Source organism: Cryptotermes secundus, unplaced genomic scaffold (genome assembly GCF_002891405.2).
Source record: "Cryptotermes secundus unplaced genomic scaffold, Csec_1.0 scaffold26, whole genome shotgun sequence".
Lineage (NCBI taxonomy): Eukaryota > Metazoa > Arthropoda > Insecta > Blattodea > Kalotermitidae > Cryptotermes > Cryptotermes secundus.
The window spans coordinates 1,573,643-1,594,973 of record NW_019743656.1 but is presented as its reverse complement, the minus strand read 5'-3'; the positions used below and the strand labels follow the sequence as shown (position 1 = coordinate 1,594,973).

The 21,331-nt window shown below is 38.1% G+C and overlaps 1 protein-coding gene across 3 annotated transcripts in view; it reads left to right on the top strand.

Annotated features, from left to right (window-relative positions):
* The window catches only part of LOC111874192 (protein abnormal spindle), a 38,308-nt gene extending 21,520 nt beyond the window's left edge, over positions 1–16,788 (top strand). Inside the window, exons 8-16 of one of the 3 annotated variants that reach the window (XM_033755341.1) lie at positions 1,584–1,924; positions 4,098–4,273; positions 4,440–4,659; positions 5,040–6,754; positions 7,079–8,372; positions 10,670–10,856; positions 12,878–13,062; positions 13,752–13,874; positions 15,628–16,788. In XM_033755341.1, the coding sequence (XP_033611232.1) occupies positions 1,584–1,924; positions 4,098–4,273; positions 4,440–4,659; positions 5,040–6,754; positions 7,079–8,372; positions 10,670–10,856; positions 12,878–13,062; positions 13,752–13,874; positions 15,628–15,888 (4,502 nt within the window). In that variant the 3' untranslated portion in view covers positions 15,889–16,788. Of the gene's footprint in view, positions 1–1,583; positions 1,925–4,097; positions 4,274–4,439; positions 4,660–5,039; positions 8,373–10,669; positions 10,857–12,877; positions 13,063–13,751; positions 13,875–15,627 lie in introns of all 3 variants that reach the window. The other 2 variants (XM_033755340.1, XM_023869482.2) reach the window with 2 other exon arrangements.
* Positions 16,789–21,331: the final 4,543 nt, after the last annotated feature.

Here is a 21,331-nt window from a genome sequence, read left to right as displayed (position 1 = left end):
TAGTGAAATGCTACATTTGGAGCATAGCTCTGTATGGGGCTGAAACATGGACACTTAGGGCAGTAGATCAGAAACATCTGGAAAGTTTCGAAATGTGGTGTTGGAGAAGGATGGAGAAGATTGGTTGGACCGATTATGTGAGAAATTAGAGTTAATTAGAGTCAGTGAGCAGAGGAATATCCTACACGAAATAAGAAAATGGAAGGCTAATTGGATTGGTCATATTTTACGCAGAAACTGCCTTCTAAAAGAAGTTATTGAAGGAAAGATAGAGGGATGGATAGAAGTGAGAAGAAGACGTAAGAAGATGCTGGATGACCTTGGGGACAGAAGAGGATACTGTCATTTGAAGGAGAAAGCTCTAGATCGCATTAAGTGGAGGAATTGTTTTGGAAGAGACTGTGGACCTGTCATCTGACAGATTATTGATGATGATAATTCCATTCCTGTCTGTTATATTAGGTACTTAAAATTACAGCATGTAAAATAAGCATTTGCCATTATTAAACTTTATTCAAGGAACTAAAATTTGTTGACAATTACTGAGTTGTGTCATTAGTACGAACATAATGTAGGAGAGTCCCAGTGCTCGAGGAACTTCTGGAATATTTCATATGATTAATATGCATCCAATAGAAATGATCACGTTTGATCTTACTTACTTACTTACTCATGGAGCTGAGCCCTTCTGGAGGAGCCGCCAATTCTGCAGCTACTCAAGAATTTCCCAGCATTTTATGGAACCCGAAGGTTCATTACCGTGTTCACAAGAGCCCTCCACTGGTCCCTATCCTTAGCCAGATTAATCCAATCCATACCATCCCATCTCTCTAAGATTCATTTTAATATTGTTCACCCACCTACACCTTGGTCTTCCCAGTGGTCTCTTTCCTTCTGGCTTTCCCATCAATATCCTATACGCATTCCTTGTCTCCCCCATTCGTGCTACATGCCATGCCCACCTCATCCTCCTTGACCTGATCATTCTAATTATACTTGAAGAAGAGTACAAGTTATGAAGCTGCTCATTATGCAGTTTTCTCCAACCTCCTGTCACTTCATCTCTCTTCGGTCCAAATATTCTCCTCAACACCCTGTTCTCAAACACCCTCAGTCTGTGTTCCTCCCTTAATGTCAGAGACCAAGTTTCACACCCATACAGAACCACAGGCAAAATTGTAGTTTTGTATATTCTAATTTTTATGTTTTTGGACAACAGACGAGAAGACAAAAGATTCTGGACTGAATGGTAGCAAGCATTACCAGAGTTCAGTCGCCTCTTAATTTCCTCCTGAATCAGGTTTCAATCTGTTATCGTTGTTCCCATATATCTGAATTGTGCCACATTTTCAAAACATCTGTTTCCTATCTTTGTGTCATGATTTTGCCCTGCATTTTGGTTACAGTATATAATAATGTGTTGATCTCCCACCTCTTAGGAAAATTGTAAAACAGAATAAGTAACTTTTACCAGATTGGTGGTGCCAAAATTAAATAAAAGGTTTCATCTTAAACATCCTTCCTCAATTTGATTTAGGTAAAATGTCACTTTATGATCACTACATTATCTTTCTTTGTTTCAGGCTTGAAATGCAGAGTGATGGAATTACTTTTTAGTTACAATCCTCTTTGGCTTCGAATTGGTTTGGAGGCAATCTATGGTCAAACTATTCCACTGGAGTCAAATTCAGATGTTCAAGGCTTAACTAAGTTCATTGCAACACGTCTGCTCTCTGATCCATATATAGTGCAGCAAAATTCACATCCAACAGTGCAACATCTCTTTCTGCCAGGATTTGAAGATGCAATGAAAAAGTTTTCTCTTAAAAAATTCCTCTTACTTGTTTACTTTTTGGACAAAGCTAAAGAAAGGAAACTTATCAGCCATGATCCATGCCTCTTCTGCAAAGATGCAGAATTGAAGGTAAATAACACTGCTGTCTTGAATGATATTTACCATAACTTTTTTTTTATATATATATATATAAATATCACCACTTTATTAGCTACACTTAGACACAGATACATAGAACTCAGCAGAAAGTCTGTGACTGTATGAACCCACACATACACACAGACCTTAGGATTATACAGAGTGTTTTATCCACGCTGAATATTTTTAAATTGCCTATTCTTTATTTCATGCTCGTCTTATGACAGTTGCTAAATCCAGATAAGTTTATAGCTCCCAATGAAAAAGGGTGGGTGAAATATCTAATGATAGTCTGTGTTCTTAATCTCTTGCAATCATAAGTGCCCTTTCCTCTCTGAACCATTTAACTTGTGGATTTTCACCATAACAGGGGTTTTCTTTTGTTATATAAGAAAAACATAACTAGATAACTATAACAAAACAGATGTATGATACTGATGTGCTATAGTATGGATCTACCTTGGACCTCAAAATATCACTTCACCACTGTTGGCCATGATGTGTACAATTGTAAGAATGTGCACATGTTGCCCAACAGGCCAGATATTGCATTTTTCAATAGCAATACAATTAGCTCCAAATTATAGTCTTGCTGCCAGCCCCATGGCAGTGGAACATTTAAAATATCCTATTCTCAAATGATAAATGCTAAATTCATACTTTCTGGTGCTGCATATGTTCTTTAGACATTATGATGAACAAAGCTGAGTGCTTAGGCTCTTATACGAAGAAGTTCCATGAGATAATAGCCTACATATTGCCATTCAACAAGGAAACTAATTTGATAGCAATCAATATTCTATGTTGGTGGTTTCAAGATAATTACAACTCTCAAAACTGCAATGTAACACCTTTTTTTAACTTGCATACATCAGATGTGGAATATATTATTTTGGTAGGTAGAACAAGGTTTTCATTGAAGAAAGCAGTCTTCTGGGATTTGGCACTGTGTATATGTGGTGTTAACCGACGTTTCGGAGGAACATATCGCCCCCATCTTCAGGGTAGAAGAAAAAAATATAAGAAATCTGCAAGCGACAACACCGTGAGAAACGGTAAAGCAGACTGTGGTTAACACCACATATACACGGTGCCAAATCCCAGAAGACTGCTTTCTTCATAGTCACCGCCGTGAAAGCCTCAAATCTTACAAGGTTTTCATTATTGTTTCCATTTGTATTATGGTAACTATAACATGGCCAACTGACATAATGTTAGTGAGGTGTATTTATGTGTGTTCCAAAGTCTCAACTACAATGGCAGGAAGTTCAGTTACTAGAAGTAGAATCTCTGTTAGTATTCATGGTCAATTAAATGAATCAAGTGCCCCCCCCCCAAAAAATATGCACTTTATTACATTTGTACCAAATGAACACAACATATGCAAGTTCATTGCCGTATGATGATATAACAACTATTGCTATTGCAATTCAAGTTTGTCTCAACTTATTAGACTCAAACCCCTATTTAATGTGTCTTGATATAAGGTTCCTCTCATTCAACATTTAGTTTCAATGATCGGAAGTCAATAATCTGTGTTAATTTTCATGAATTTGAAAGTAGTCCTGAGTTTAGTGACCAAATCCATTGCTCACCAATGAAATCTTAAATGTTCAGAATTATTGTGCTTTTTGGACTTTGTCCATCGTCCAGTATTCTAGAAACTATAAAACACAACGTTTCGTAGAGTGGATCTATTTCCATCCTTAGATGAGAAGGGGGAAGACACCTACTTAGCTGGGTCCCTTAGAAAGAGCTAACCTCAGTCACCTTGAAGATGAAGGCAGCAGTTTCCTTCAAAACTTCAGCACCTTTCTATGAGACTACATGGCACCATATCCCAGAAGACAGTAATCTGAGTCTTTGCTGTTTTTATGTATGGGACAAATTAGCTTGTAGAATATCCATGTTGCAGGCTGACAGTGATGATTATGAGTGCTGAAAACGTCCCCCCCCCCCAGCCTAATAGCTGTTTCCAAGGGATACAGGTAGTTAGAGTGTAAAATAGACCACTGATCTAACTTAGCAGTAATTGTATGAGAATGTGGTGCGCTTCACCTCTAGACTCTCTGTAAGTATGGAGTGCAGTGAAAACTTTTACCCTTACTTGAACCAACAGAACATTTTGATCTTTGTGTTTGTATTAAATCTTATTTTTCTTTAGGACAGTCGACAAATTCTGCATGCTTTTTCGCGAGACTTGCTGGCTGGAGTTGGAGATATAACGAAACATTTAAAAAGTCTTGGATATGTTGTAACACAGAGCCAGACTTATCTGGACGAATTTGAATATGCAGTTACTTGCCTTGGAAAGGATCTGCGTGATGGCATTAGGCTTACGTGAGTATTTTACTATGCATGTGCATTTCATTTCTGATTAATTTTTGTTAACATGTATAAAAATTTACAAGTGGATGCCTTGTTACTTTTGGTATCTAAATTACATACATTTCTGCATCATATATCAATGAATAAACTACATGTGACATACTTTGGTGTGTTGCAGGCGCATGATGGAGATAATTTTACAAAACCGAACACTGTCAAGTGAACTTAGAGTACCTGCTGTTTCAAGGCTTCAGAAAATTCACAATGTGGGTGTTGCATTGTCAGCTCTGAGAGATGCAGGCTATGTCCTTACTGGGAACATCACAGCAAAGGATATTGTTGACGGTCACAGAGAGAAAACACTGTCCTTGCTCTGGCAGATCATTTACAAATTTCAGGTAATTGCTGACTGACACAGCAAAGCTCCCATACATGTAATTTTAAACCAGAGGTGCCACAAACGGTGATCAGGAGGGATTAAAAAAAGTCTATTCAAAATCACATCCTTGTAGATTCCAGTGAAGCCTTGATATTACAAGCATTTATAAAATTTATAAAAATACATGCTGTAACAGATACTTATAATATATGAAATGGTTAAATTGTTAACTATATTTCATGGAGCAGTAGAAGTGTGATCACCCCAATTTGTAATCTGATATGACCCTCGGTTGAAAATTACATGCAGCCTGTTCTTCTATGATGCTGCAAAGGAGGTTTATAGGTTTATTTTCTACTTGAGAATTTTACAAAATTAATTTTGTAATTGTGTTTCCAGGAGCCACGATTCATTGATGCAGCAAAGAAGATTCAGAACTGGTGGCATCATCAGTCGCTCAGATTGGAGATACGTCGCCGAATACAGGCCAGAGAGTTAGCATATTTTACAAAAGCAGCTATCAAAATTCAAGCCTGTTGGAGAACTTATTGTGCTCGGATACAACTGAAGATTATCAAAGAACAGGAAGCAGTGAAGCATGCAGCTTGTCAGAAGGCTAGCATTGTTATCCAAAAGAACTGGAGAATGTACTTGGCACATAAGAAATACATCTGTGCTTTGAACTCAGTCAGGAAAATTCAGGCATGGTACCGAAATATTAAGATGGCAAAGAAAGAACAAATTCAATATCTTGAGAGGCGTCAGACTCTGGTAAATTTCCAGGCAGTGTGCCGAGGATTCTTATACAGGAAGAGGTTAGAAAATCTTCGGCGCACAGCTGCTGCACTTAAAATACAGACCTGGTATAGACGTCTCATAGCACCTCAGGAAATACCATCTATACAGAAATGTAGTGAAGAAGAATTATTTTCTGCAACTGTTACTATTCAGAAAAAATTTAGAGCAACATTACTGATGAGAGCTGAAAGGCAACACTTCCTCCAGCTTAAGTATGCAGCAACAATTATCCAAAGAAGGTTACGTGCCACACTGCTCATGAAGAAGCAGGTTGAGTGGTACCAACAACAGAAATCTGCAGCAAGTATCATTCAGGCCAAAGTCAGAGCAACAATATCAATGCAGGCCCAAAGACAATACTACCTGCAACAGAAGTTTGCAATAACAGTTATCCAAAGAAGATTCCGGGCCATACTGCTTATGAGAAAACAGGTTAAATGGTACCAACATCAACGATCTGCAGTAAGCATTATTCAAAATAAGTTCAGAGCAACATTACTGATGAGAGCTCAAAGACAACACTTCCTACAACAGAAGTCTGCAGCAGCAGTTATCCAAAGAAGATTCCGGGCCATACTGCTTATGAGAAAACAGGTTAAATGGTACCAACAGCAAAGATCTGCTGCAAGCATCATTCAGAATAAGTTCAGAGCAACATTACTGATGAGAGCTCAAAGACAACACTTCCTACAACAGAAGTCTGCAGCAGCGGTTATCCAAAGAAGATTCCGGGCCTTACTGCTTATGAGAAGACAAGTTCAGTGGTACCAACATCAAAGATCTGCAGCAAGCATCATTCAGAATAAGCTCAGAGCAACATTACTGATGAGATCTCAAAGACAACACTTCCTACAACAGAAGTTTGCAGCAATAGACGTGCAAAGAAGATTCCGGGCCATACTGCTTATGAGAAAACAGGTCAAATGGTACCAACATCAAAGATCTGCGGCAAGCACTATTCAGAATAAGCTCAGAGCAACATTACTGATGAGATCCCAAAGACAACACTTTCTACAACAGAAGTCTGCAGCAGCAGTTATCCAAAGAAGATTCCGGGCCATACTGCTTATGAGAAAACAGGTTAAATGGTACCAACAGCAAAGATCTGCTGCAAGCATCATTCAGAATAAGTTCAGAGCAACATTACTGATGAGAGCTCAAAGACAACACTTCCTACAACAGAAGTCTGCAGCAGCGGTTATCCAAAGAAGATTCCGGGCCTTACTGCTTATGAGAAGACAAGTTCAGTGGTACCAACATCAAAGATCTGCAGCAAGCATCATTCAGAATAAGCTCAGAGCAACATTACTGATGAGATCTCAAAGACAACACTTCCTACAACAGAAGTTTGCAGCAATAGACGTGCAAAGAAGATTCCGGGCCATACTGCTTATGAGAAAACAGGTCAAATGGTACCAACATCAAAGATCTGCGGCAAGCACTATTCAGAATAAGCTCAGAGCAACATTACTGATGAGATCCCAAAGACAACACTTTCTACAACAGAAGTCTGCAGCAGCAGTTATCCAAAGAAGATTCCGGGCCATACTGCTTATGAGAAAACAGGTTAAATGGTACCAACAGCAAAGATCTGCTGCAAGCATCATTCAGAATAAGTTCAGAGCAACATTACTGATGAGAGCTCAAAGACAACACTTCCTACAACAGAAGTCTGCAGCAGCGGTTATCCAAAGAAGATTCCGGGCCTTACTGCTTATGAGAAGACAAGTTCAGTGGTACCAACATCAAAGATCTGCAGCAAGCATCATTCAGAATAAGCTCAGAGCAACATTACTGATGAGATCTCAAAGACAACACTTCCTACAACAGAAGTTTGCAGCAATAGACGTGCAAAGAAGATTCCGGGCCATACTGCTTATGAGAAAACAGGTCAAATGGTACCAACATCAAAGATCTGCGGCAAGCACTATTCAGAATAAGCTCAGAGCAACATTACTGATGAGATCCCAAAGACAACACTTTCTACAACAGAAGTCTGCAGCAGCAGTTATCCAAAGAAGATTTCGGGGCATGCTACTTATGAAGAAACAAGCTGAATGGTACCAGCAGCAAAGATCTGCAGCATGTCTTATTCAAAGCAAGTTGAGAGCAACATTGTTGATGAGATTTGTAAAGCAACAGTTCTTGGAAAAAAAGTTGGCAGCAACAGTCATACAAAGAAGATTTAGGGCCATGTTATTGATGAAGAAACAAACACAGTGGTACCAACGACAAATATTGGCTGCAAGCCTAATTCAAAGAAAGTTCAGAGCAACAGTGCTTATGTGGTCTGAAAGACGGTATTTCTTGAAGCAGAAATCTGCAGCATTGATTATCCAGAGACAATTCCGAGCCGTATTGCTTATGCGGTCTGAAAGACAGTATTTCTTGAAGCAGAAATCTGCAGCATTGATTATCCAGAGACAATTCCGAGCCGTATTGCTTATGCGGTCTGAAAGACAGTATTTCTTGAAGCAGAAATCTGCAGCATTGATTATCCAGAGACAATTCCGAGCCGTATTGCTTATGCGGTCTGAAAGACAGTATTTCTTGAAGCAGAAATCTGCAGCATTGATTATTCAGAGACAATTCCGAGCCGTATTGCTTATGAAGAAACACTTTCAGTGGTACCAACAACAGAGATCTGCTGCAGTTGTCATTCAGAACAAATTCAGAGCAACACTGCTGATGAGATCCGAAAGGGATATCTTCCTAAAAAAGAAGCGTGCAGCAGTTATTATCCAGAATAAATTTAAAGCTAAAATTTTTGAGAGGAAAGAAAGGAGTTGCTTCCTGGAAAGAAATTCAGCAGCACTTGTCATTCAGCAATGGTTTCGAGCTCACTTAAAGAAGAAAGAAACAGAGTGCTGCACAAATTTAAACTCTAGACAGACAGAACATGAAAAACAAACTGCTGCTGCCATAAAAATCCAAGTATGTACCTAGTTGTAAGTGGTTTGATGTCTGGCCATTTTTTTATTCCAAAACTGTGTTCCATGGATGCGTGGAATTCCATGAGATGTCCTTCATAAATTTTCTAGTGATGGTTTTGATTAAATGTCAATATACAAAATACATCATTCACTAAAATTACAAATAGAAACTTTGTCTGCATTGATGTAAACCTTGGAAAATTAGAACCTGTAGTGTTATCCAATTAAAATTATATGTATGACAAAATCATAGTGTATGAGCTTGGGAAGAAAAGTTTTCCACACACATATATAACGTTAAGTGAACTATTATATTAATCTCATACTTAAGGTGAGATTCCTTGCATCTAAAATTCTTTTTCAATATGTGATTAAAAAATTGGTGTTTGTGTGTGTCTTTGTATACATGGACCACCTCTGTGGTCTAGTGGTCAGAGTTCCTGCCTACAGATCCAGAGGTTTGATTCCTGGCGCTACCAGATTTTCTGAGAAGTAGTGGGTCTATAACAGGGTCCACTCAGCGTCATGAGGATAATTGAGGAGCTATTTCAAGGAATTAGCGGCTCCACTCTAGAAAACTGAGACTAACAGCCATTGGGATCTGTTGCACTGACCACGTTACACCCTCTATCCACAAAAGTTGGCACTTTGCTGACAAGTGGTGGTCGCTCGGTCGGTATAGTTCACTTGCAGACTACAGTCCATGGAGTTTGTTTTTGTTTGTATATACATCCATGCACAGAAGGGGATCTGCTGTGAGCTGGTAGGGTGAAAAGTTATTGAGCTTTATTAAGTGTATACTATGATGAATTTCAAGACAAAATGGAAAATGTATACATACAAGGCCTGGCAAATACATTTTGAGTCTAATTTTTTTTTATTTATTTTAAGAGCTGCAGATATTAGCAACCTACAATTTTTCAAAGTAATCTCGAATTCTTTACAGTATTCCCAGCACTTCAGCCATTATTCAAAACAGTTTTTAAAATCTTGAACATAAATGTCTATCAAAAATTTTTTCACAAATGATTTAATATGTTTGAGAAATGCTTTCCTTTCAGCAAACTCTTGTGTTTTGGAAACAGCCAGAAGTCAGCTGGAACCAAGTCAGGAGAGTATGGCAGATGATCCATGGCGGAGATGATTTTTCCTGCTAAAAACTGTAACACTTGAAGCAAAAAATGTGTGGGTGCATTGTCGTGGTGAAGAATCAGTGGGTGATCTCTCCACAACTCTCCATGCTTGCACCTCATGGAATCAAGCCTTTCAGCACCTCCACGTGGAATGTCTGATTAACAGTGGTTCCTTCAGGTAGAAATTCAGAATGGATGATATTCATGGTGTCAAAAAAGCAGATCAAAATTGTTTTGATCTTGGGCTTTGACATCTGTGGCTTCTTTGATTTTCACTCCATGGACTGGTGTTTGGCCTTGGGATCATACTGCTAAGGCCATGTTTCGTCAATAGTGATGACATGATCCAAAGAATTATCTTCTTGAAATGTCCTTTTGTTCCTTCATCATGTTTTGTCTCTCATGCCAAGGTCCTGGACTAAAATTTTCCTAACAGTCTCTTTGCTCATGCCAAAGTCATCAGCTATCATTCTGCAAGTTAACTGGCAGTCAGATTGTGCAAGTTCCCTGATTTTTGTGACTTTTTCATCTATTTGCTTTGTTACAGGGCGACCCTGCTTTTCATCATTGTTTGCATCTTCTCTGCCTCCTTTGAAACATCTGTTCCACTTAAGAACATTGCTTTTGCTCATAGTAGATTCTGCATAAACTGTTTGTAACATCTCTGACATTTCACATGGCGATTTCTGCAGTTTAACACAAAAGTTCACATTCGCTCTGTTCCATTGTATGCCCCATTTTCATGTCTGGACAAAGTTGATAACACAGTGATTGTGCGAGCTACTGTTCAATGAATACTGAATGCAGACTTTCCATGTGTCTTGTTGCACCAACTAACATTCAAAGTAAGTCTGTCAGATTGCCTCATGGAAAATTGGAAATGAGTCTCCAAACATATTTGCCTGGCCTTGTATTAGCTGTAAACATTATGTATTGTATCCCATAGAAGTACAATATTTGATTGTACCTTACACATACTTTACACTTTTGAGCTCTCTCATAAAGGAATGTATTTTCAATGAAAGTGAAAATTATGAGCCCAGTGTAAATTTGTTGCTGTCTAATATATATATATATACCCCCCCCCCTCTTTGTATGTATTGCTGCATTTCCACTTTTGATTACACCACCTAGTGTTGCTAATTGCCTTCTTTTCCTTTTGTAGGCTGTTTGGCGTGGATACAGAGAGCGGAAATCTGGCACTCAGGGAATGGTTTCTGTGAGGGAACGTGCCCTGAGCACCATACAGAATGCACTTCCTGGAACAACACTACAAACACGATCCACAGCTGCTTTGATCGTGCTTCAGAGAACATGCTCTGGCCGACTTATATGGGCCCTCATGGAACTTGGTAAATTAAATTATAATAGGAATAACAGCCTTATATTTTGTATATTCCTGTTATTTCAGTTTTCATGTCACAGAATCTACATTATGAGGCTCTAATCTTGAGAGCTGTTAGGGGTGCACAAAGTCAGAGCTATTAAATGTATGCCAACAGTATGAATCAGCAGCTATTACCTAAGCCAAAACAGTCAGGATACTCTGTAGTGGCCGTGCAAGCTCCATGTCACTGTCTTCATCAGGCACAATATTATTGTAGTTAGTATCAGTTTCACTGCTGAAATGATGCTTTGCATGTAGAGATACAAATACAGTTATTTTACTATATTATATTTAAGCATCCTGTTGCACTATACACTTCTATATGTAATAATTGCGGCCGAAACGTAGTGTAGAGGAAGAAAAAACAAAAGATCTACAACCAAATAAATTGTTGCATTCATGACGGCATTTGTATTATTACATATACAGTTATTTTAGTTTAGTTCAGGTGAGCACTGGGGCACGCGGTAGCATAGTTGGTTGAGGCACTATGCTACAAGCCGGTAGGTCGCGGGTTCAGCTCCCAATGAGGTCATTGGATTTTTCTCAATTGACCTAATCCTTCCGGCTGTTCTATGGCCCTGGGGTCGACTCAGCCTCTAACAGAAATGAGTACCAGAAATTGATTAAATAATTTTCCTGGGGAGTAAAGCATGGCTGACAACCTTAACGCCACCTTTGAGCCAATTGTCTAGATAATGTGGAACCCTCAACGTCTCGCAACCCTGTGGGCCTCCACTGCCTGCTACAGGGATAACTTTACCCCCCCCCCCAGGTGAGCACTACATGAGTACATTAGTGGCCAGTGTATTCTGAAATTATGCTATACACAGTAGGTATGTCTGTTTCTACCCCTTCTCTCCTTGTCCATACATTCTTCCCTCACCCCACAAGTGTCAAGGTTAGAGTCTCTATCAGTAATAATATCTTTGTGCCTGTAATCACGGTGGATCTATGGCTTTTCAGCTGATGGGGATCTCAACAGAAAATGTACAATATAGTAGGAATATGTGTCTGTTTGCTATGCACGTTTAAGACAACACAAACAGTGTAGGCTGTTTATAATAAGACAAGAATATTTAGTTACACAGTGGAAGACAGAACATATTGCCATGCATTTATATGTATACTAAAATTAAAGTTACTCGTAGTGGATGCCTTTCATAGAGGTTAATTTTTCTTTCCAGCATCTTACAGTGCCTTGTAAAAGGAATGTGCCTGTTTGTTCTTCAGCATTATGAAACCCTAGGTGACTTTGGTTTTAAAATATAAGGTAGATGGTAGTTTTTTCTCTAATGATAGCATTGACAGTGTTGGTCTTCCAGCATTTACTGTGTCCCTCAAGTAGGTTTCTGCACATTTTAGTCCAAAGAAATTTTTGGTTCTGATAACACGGGTGTTGTAATAATTTCAAGTTAATTTCACCATCTTATTAAAAGTTTATTAATGTTATTTGGTTGTAAGAAAAGCAGTCATGTAACAGCAGAATTTTACATGCATGATAGCTGTGGATCTATACACAATGCTGGGCTCTCTTTTCACATTATATTCCTTTTAAACTGTATAATATATCACTGCCATATTTAATTCATCTGGAAAATGAAACACATTCTTTACATGACTCAAAACAAGCCAGTTTAGCTGTAAGTAACTTATCATTGCATAAAATTTGTCTTCAGCATGGACAGCTGTTGTATTATCTTTCTTCATAACTCTGGTCAGTTTGTGTAAATTTTCTTGGTACAGTTACGTGTGTAACAATATAAATATACTGTTGTTACACACGTAACTGTAGTTACACATAACAGTAAACATCACTTAGGTAACAAGACATAACCTAGTTCTTAAATTGTTTACTATGATGTTGCCAACTCTAACATTATATTTCAGTATCTGAGAGTTGCCAACATAACAGAAGTGCCTATCGTGTTTTCTTTTTTAAGAACACCATAATTTGACTTAGTGCTTGTTTGTCTCACATTTCAGATACAATTACACAGCTGTCTCCTAAACTTTGTGTGGACATTGCAAATAGTAAGGTTGTGAAGACAATCTACAAGTACCTTGATAATGCTAATCGTTCTGAAGTTGACAAGGAGATGAGCACGGTGGCCACCAAGGTCCTTATTAATTTAGCCAAGTATGAAAAAACTGCTGAAAGTGTTTGGCAGGTAGTATAACAATTAATGCAGATATATACTTAATGTTGTGTTTGAATTAATTTCATTTTCAGTGTACATTATATACCACATATTGAACATGTTTAGTTCAACAAATGCATGCTGTGACTGAGGTTCTTTGTGGTTTTTCTGAGTTCCACTAAGGAAATGTTTGTTGAAGAGTTTCAGAGTCCCTTGGGATAAGTCATAATTCCTTCTATCTCAGTGATCATGATTTTTCTGTATCACATTTAAATCTGCATAATTTCTGAAGGGAAAAAGTTGTAGAATAATGAAAGTTTAATTTAAATCATATTATTAATATGGACAATGAATTTGGCAGATTAACTGACAACAGTTGTATAATTTATTTACTTTGGAGTCATTTAAAAAAGATTGTGTGTATGGGCAAGCAAATTACTGTAGTGTAGGTTTTTAATACAACTTTCACTGTTGAGCCCTTCAGTACAGGATGTTTGACATAAAAGGGTGAAGGAAATATTTGTTTTAAGAATGTTCATGTGGTTGATATTTGACTGATACCTCAGTTCCCTGAAATTGTCATCTGTTCATTGGTATAGGTTGCAGTCATGTGATTAAACTTTAGACTTGTTAAAGTGCTGTGAAAGAAAGACTGTGACATGCATATAGATCACATCTGTCTGTACTAAAGAAACATGTTGCTTGTTTATTAATTTTAGGTGCCTGGAAACGTGAGAATAATACTGAATCTGATGTCTGCCTGGTGTGGAAAGAATGATCCTCTGTTTTGCAACTGCTGTACCCTGTTATGGCTCTTTGCACAAGATCCAGGAAAGGCTTCTGTAAGTAATGAGTCAGCACAAGTATATGATATATAGGTGTGGAGGGCAGATGCTAAATCTCATTATTGAGTTACCAAATGTATCACAGTGTGGTAATGTAAGAAGTGCATGTGGTAATGATTAGTTTGAAGGACTGAAGGAATATGAACATTTCGTAAGGTAAGGCAAAATTGTCCTTGTGTTTAACTAATTAATCACCCTGCCATGAAGCGGTACTGGGGAGTGAACGTGTAGATCCATGTATTACTGATCTTTGCACTACCTGAAGGTGAGTGGTCAGCTTCATGGCCCAGCCACTTTACCTCTGGTGAAAGATCCCCCATTACCTATTGGATGGGAGGCTGGGTAGGTTACCAGAGAGGAAAAGTCTTGCCCCTACCAGGACTTGAACTTCAGCCGTCCAGCCTGTAGCCAGTCACTATGCTGACAGCACCATCCTGGCTCACATTTGAATATTTTGTAAATATGTATATTAGAAACATGGAAGATTTTTATCCCAGAAGGACTCCTCCAGTTGAAACAAAAGATTCTGCCATCTAAAACATCTCTGAAGGTGCATCATCATCAGATAGTGTCACAGATCATTACAATAGCAGAAAGTTACTTGATTATATTTTCAGCATAAAATGGGAACCAAAATTGCCACACTGGTAATCTCATTGAATATGCAGGACTTCCCCCCCCCCCATTAAGGTTGCCTAGTGAAGGTACAGTGTACCCTCACAGATGTTTCAGATGAACAATAATTATGAATATATCTACAAACAGTTCAAAGCTCAAACCATTCAAGTTGCTTAGAAATTTGACACATGCTTAAATGTGTAGTGGCTGGAATTAAAATTTTATATGAAATATGTGATATATATATATATCAGTGTCTTTATGTTGTGGCTTGTGTTCCCCATACTTCTATAAGACCTTTGCTTTTTGACCTCCCTGGCTAGACCAGAGGTAGGACACCATTTTGCTCCTAACTATAGGATGAAAGTGAAGATGGCTGGTAGCGGCCTCCGTAGTCTAGAGGTAACGTTCCCACCTCATGACTCGTAGTACGCAGGTTCAAATACCCGGCGGAGGTCATCGAATTTTTAAGGGCAGAAAAATTCAGGGAATAAGTCCTCCGGGAGGGACTTTAAGCCGCGGGTCCCGTGTCGTAGCTTTACGGCACGTAAAAGAACCTCATATCTCCAAAGGAGGTCACTGAGCCAAATTACGGACGTTTCCTGCCCAACAGCAGTCTCTAATACCTCTGGTAGATGAGGGAAGCATTATAGATACCTCTCAGCTAGTAGAGCCAGTCTCGCTGGCTGGGCGGGACTGATGGTAAGCACCAGTACCGGTAGGATATAGAGACTGGTAGAAATCATAGAGGGAAGCACAATGGACCCATACAGCTCTCAGTGCATGGGGAAACCCACCCTCTCCAATAACTAACCAACTAACTAAGATGGCTGGTGGAGGGATATTGCATCTTAACAGGGATTTAAGCTGTGACAGAGGTCTAGTATGCCTTTCAAAGTCAAGGAAAGGGAAAAGACAATGGAATGTTTTACATTAGATATCTTAAGGCTGTGACTTTTTGCATGTAAAATCAGTTCCTTACTTCCAGATCACTTGGTCCCCATTCTTGTCATTTTGTGAAAGAATAAAGAAATTAATGGGTAAAAACTGTTGAAGACATTTGAAACTGTCCAGAATCACAGTTATATAACAGTTTTTATAATCTCATGTTGTATTTTTTCCTTTTCTATAGAAGATTGTAAAGGGTCCGCAAGTGCAACAGAGATTGGCCCATTATTACAAACACTTGAAGCAAAAGCAAGAGCGAGCCCAAGCTTTAATGAAAGGTTCATTGAAAGTGAAAGCCAAACAACCAAAGGTTGTCCTTCCGTCTGTGAAACCTGACTGGAGTTTAACTGGTGCATGTCTGCAGCAGACATTTGAAAACCCCTTGCATGCTGTGAGTTGTGTAATGAAACAATTAAATGTTAAATCAGATATGGCAGAATTTTAGTAGTGAAGAAACGCATATGTGTTTGGAAGTGCTATATTTTATGTGAATAGGTTACTGTAGTTGTGAAGCCATGTTTTATAAGTTTTATGCACACAGCATCACTCATTCGTATCATATTCTTATTACAATTAATTTAGTCATAATAAGAATATGATATGAATGTTTTATAAGTTTTACACACACATGGCTTCACAACTAATGAAAACCAAGTCATATTATACCCTCTTAAATATAAGCTGCAAATCATACTGCACATTTTGGTGCATAGTGACACGACAAAATTTGTGATCACTTGGAATTACCCTTTAGAATCTTACTGAACATAATTACTGTAGAACTGTAGAACATTAGGTGAAAAGGAATAACTGATTGTAGATTTTAAATTTTGATTTTGTTTTATGGTAAGACTCATAAATATAGAGAATGAGTATTTACTATCACTAATATCCAAGTAAAGTACTTTGTATAATGTAATAATATTTGTACTTACAGGTTCATTTTTGACTCTTATATGTATATGTCATTTTTATCTGGTTGATCTGTATAATGACAAGTACTTTATCCTGATGTTTAGGATCACAATATTTTATGTAAGTTCAAAAGTATCATAAAGATGTTGAGTCATTAATATTAAGTTGAATATTTTTTGGCAGTTAAATTTGTCTAACATCTGAATCTTAAGAGTTCTGTCTTCTGGTATAAAACGCTGTGTAGTCCGGTGAAAGTCAACCAACATTTCAGAGAAATGTATCACATCTTTCTTGTGAGTCAAGGAGTAAACTAGCACTTGCTTAGTTTACTCTTCATCCCTAAAAGGAGAGGTGATATGTTGTTCTGAAACTGTGGTTGACTTTCACTGGACTGCAAGGCATTACATCGTAGATGTTTACAGTCCATTCGTAGAGATGAGAGAGTACTCGTAAACAAATGCACGCGGTATCTCCTTGGCTCTTTGAATGAAAACATGCAGCGATCACGCGATGCGTGTTTCGTTGCAGGGGTGTCCAAAGTTCACTCTTCAGTCTGAATGCAGGTTAACATGCGTCCAAATGCAGTGAGTACACTGAGTAACTGCACGCTTTGTCCACTCCTTGCTGTCAGCTGTGGCGACTCAGGGCTTGCTTTGTTTACACTAACTGTCTCGTCTCCGCGAATGGACTATAAATTAAAAGTATAACCAATACGTGCTGTACTCAGTGCACTTTCGAACTGAATTTCTCATAAACTCTTTGCCTTCTCTCAACACACCAATTACAGAGTAATTTACTTGCTCAGACAACTTNAAACGTCAGTTAACACCACATATACACGGTGCCAAATCCCAGAAGACTGCTTTCTTCATAGTCACCGCCGTGAAAGCCTCAAATCTTACAACTTCATAACTATCTCTGTTAATAAGAAAATTATGCCTTTGTGGTCTAGTGGTCAGAGTTCCTGGCTACAGATCCAGAGGTCCTGAGTTCGATTCCCTGTGCTACCAGATTTTCTGAGAAATAGTGGGTCTGGAATGGAGTGATTGTAAATTGTGTAAATCAGCAGTAGAGTAAGAATTATTTGAAGTTACAACCTGTAAGTATCCAATAAATCCAATTACCAATCCAAACCCCATCTTTAGTCACTGTGACATGTGGCCATACATTTTAGATATATGTCATTAATGAATATATGAAAACACCATTTCAAGTTGGTTAAAAGTTTGTTATGGAAAAGACTACAGATATTTAGTGCCAGAATTAAAATAAACCATGTTGACATTGTGTAAGAATTCTGGTATCTTTTTTATTGCCTCTAGGTATTCAGTTTGTGAATACTAATTTTTTAAAATCTCTTACAATATAAAATTTGTGGGGCAGACCAGCAGAAGACCAGAAGGCTGGACAACATAGATCTTCTCTTTCAGTTTGAAAAGACAATCTAATAACTAAACTTGTACTATATATAAGAAAAGGAGACACTTCATTATATTTTTTCATGCTTTCAGACAGTAAAAGGGGGAAAAAAATTACCTTAAGCTGGCCAAACAGACTCCTGTATATTGAAATTTTTGACATTCATGGTTTGAACATTCATAAACATTTTTGCAAAATTTTATTAGACCATATTCCTCCCCCTTTTTTACAACACTTCTTTGACTTAGTATTCCATATTTCTGGCTGTTCATGAATTTCTGTAGTCAGTCAAGAATTCCATCAATATGAAACATGCCTGATTTCAGTCATTAAGCTTTCATACAGCACTTAAATTTATGTCAAGCCTGGAACTATTCTCTAGCACTGTAAGGGGAGGAAAGGCCATTCTCTGTCTGGTTGAAGTTCCATCCAAAACAGGTTTTCTACTGCCACTATGCCAAAGAAGTACTGCTTCACATTCATGAGAAATTAACAGAATTCACACACACTTCTCTTGCTTCCATGTTAACTTATTTGAAATAAGTTATTGCAGATGAGTTGCTTTTATTTTTTAATTTCTTTAGTGTAAGGCAACGAAACATTATTTATAGACATAAGTATGTTAAAAATTTTGTGGATATTGGCAGTTGTTCGGCCAAACCTATGAATCATAAAGGAAAAGTTACCTCCATGTATAGATCATTAGGCACTATGCCATGAAGACACATGAAGGAGTGGACATCTAGATCAACATATTCTTGACCTCGGCATTAATTGGAGCTGAGTGGTCAGCTTCACACCCCGGACACTTTACTCCTGGGAAAAGAGCCCTCCATACCCACTGGATAGGAGACTGGGTGAACCCCAGAACATGGAGATGCGAAAAATCTTGCTCCTACAGGGACTCAAACTCCAACCCTTCAGACATCCAGCCTGTAGCCAACCTATTAACCATAGTCACAAGAAGTGTCATACAGGATACCTCATTGAATGCAAAATTTTCAGTTGCCATGTTGCCTACACAGAGTGTTAATGTACCCTTGTTCCTGGACTGGTGCAAGATAAGTAGTAAAAAATCTAATAAAATACGGTAAATATCTGACTTAACATGGATTCGAGTTTTATGAATCCATAGATTCAGAGACACAGGAATACGTTTTTTATTGAAACAGTTTAGGTACTTTGACTTCTATGGGCATTAACACCAGATATACAGGGCTTTATATAAAATTCAGTATGCCATATATTATGGTATATGTGTATTTTTATTATACATACTTTTTTTTAGCTTTAACTGTCTACTGAAATGAATGTGTATGTAAAAAAAAGAAGTATGTATTAGTGCATTGTTGGACTTGCAGGGTTTTCAGCTTATACCGAAAACTTCAAAACAAAGCAAGCAGTAAGTTTGGGACTTTGTGCTAGTAAAGAACTTATAATTTGAATTCAGTTTTTCCAACTAGATATTTCCACGATTCATTTATTAATATTTGAGGATCTCTTTGTGGTGATGATTCATACTGTGGTCTCTTAAGACATGATGCTGTAGTCTGGTCTGAGGATAATGTTTCGAGAAACAGCTTCTGTCTTCTATCCTGAGGATGAAGGCAGTATGTTCTTCAAAAACACAGGTACCCACCATGGTTTAATAACCCAGAAGCCCACAGTCTGAGCAGTCTAATTGATTTTGACTCCATGAGTGGTGGAGATGGGCAGAGTAGGTGTAACAGTATCTAACCATTTAACTACTACTACTACTACTCGATGTCAATGGCAGTGGTTCTCAGCATTTGTGAGACCGCAGCCCCGTAAATTCTTTCTTCTTTAAGACAGCTGAGAAACACTAGTCTGGGGCTTATTCTTATCAAGCGGAGGTTGTGTTTTATCATTTGTAGTTGTGTCACATTCACAGATGACAGAATCGGCGGGCTTCACATTACACATTTTAATCGAATAAGGGAGAATTAGGGCGAGGGCACACCAAAGAAATTGGTAACCGCAATTTCCGTAGAAAAAAAAACGCCAATTTCAAGCAGGCAACTGGTTTCCAGATTAACAAGTGCACACTGAGAAAACATGTTTGATTAGATGGTCACATTATCTTGAGTGGGTATGTTCATCCAATGTAATACATGATTATTTTTTATTATCGTGCACTTACCTTCTATATTGGAAGATATAATACTGATCCTGTCATAATATGGTGGTAGTTGAGACCGGTTAAGACAGCGTGAGAAGATAGGACAATGAACATATGAAAAATATTGGGCTGTTAATTTGTTTTAATTAAGGTCAATTTATTTTAATCAGGAAATATTGCATTCACACATGATAAGAAATTTTGACATACACTGCCAACAATTTTAACAGAATAGAAGACATGGTGATTGGCGTATACAGCCGAACCATGCAAAGTGAAAGAAGGATAAAGTAAGTAAAGCTATCCCTGTGACAGCCCATGAAGGCCAATAGGGTTGTGAGACGAGGGTCCCACATTATCTAGACAATTGGCTCAAAGATGGCAGTGAGGTTGCCAGCCTTACGCACCGGCCTCACTTTACTCCCCAGAAAAATTATTTATTTAATTCCTGGTACTCATTTCTGTTAGAGGCTGAGTGAACCCCAGGGCCATTGTGCAGCCGGATGGATTAGGTCAACTGAAAAAAATCCAATGACCTCATCGGTATTTGAACCTGCGACCTTCTGACTTGTAGCATAGTGACTATAATAGTTTGTATTCAAGACGGAAATAAATGTTATATTAATGCAACGGGATGGTTAAATATAATATTAGGAAAGGAAAGCACTGTGTGCACCCGTTCTTCTGTAACAATTCAAATTGAAGCCCTTGTATTGTTTTGAAAGAACTTAACCAGGATAGTCTCCTACACAATCTTTATATCACTGTATACTAGTCTTTATTTCAATTTATTATACGATTAATGTATGTTATACAAAACTCATTAATGACGTTGTCTTAACTACTAAATTTTTAATTAATAGACTTGTATAAAACTCTACAAAGTGTATAAGGTTTGCCATTACTTTTACTACAAAAATTAACTTATCTATTACATTGTATATGTTTATCAGTATTTTATTACAACTGTGTATGCTACTGGATGACAACTGTAATTCTTAGATTTGGCTGTAACTAGGATGAGCTCCATATCCGCACGAGAATGTATTCTCGACAGGATTTATGGAAGGTGGAAAAAAAATTAAAAAAAATGAGAAATTCTTTCCAAAGCCAAATCTATTTTGTCCTGACTTGTACAGTCTGGTTGGCGTTTGTCACATATACCAGGATCTTGCTCAATTAACGTCCCTCAAAAATAATTAGCAACACCGCAAACGTCTCGTGCCATCTTAGCGATCTTGAGGATCTTGAGAATCAATCGAATAGCTGAAGCGCGTTATAGAACTTATCGAACAGCTGACACTAGGAAACCACGCGGCAACTCAATTGTGTGAAGACTGACATGCTCTCCGTTGCCTGGAAATGGAGTTTCTCGGTCTTTCCGCGAGTTGCGTTGCCGTTTCCTCAATTAGCG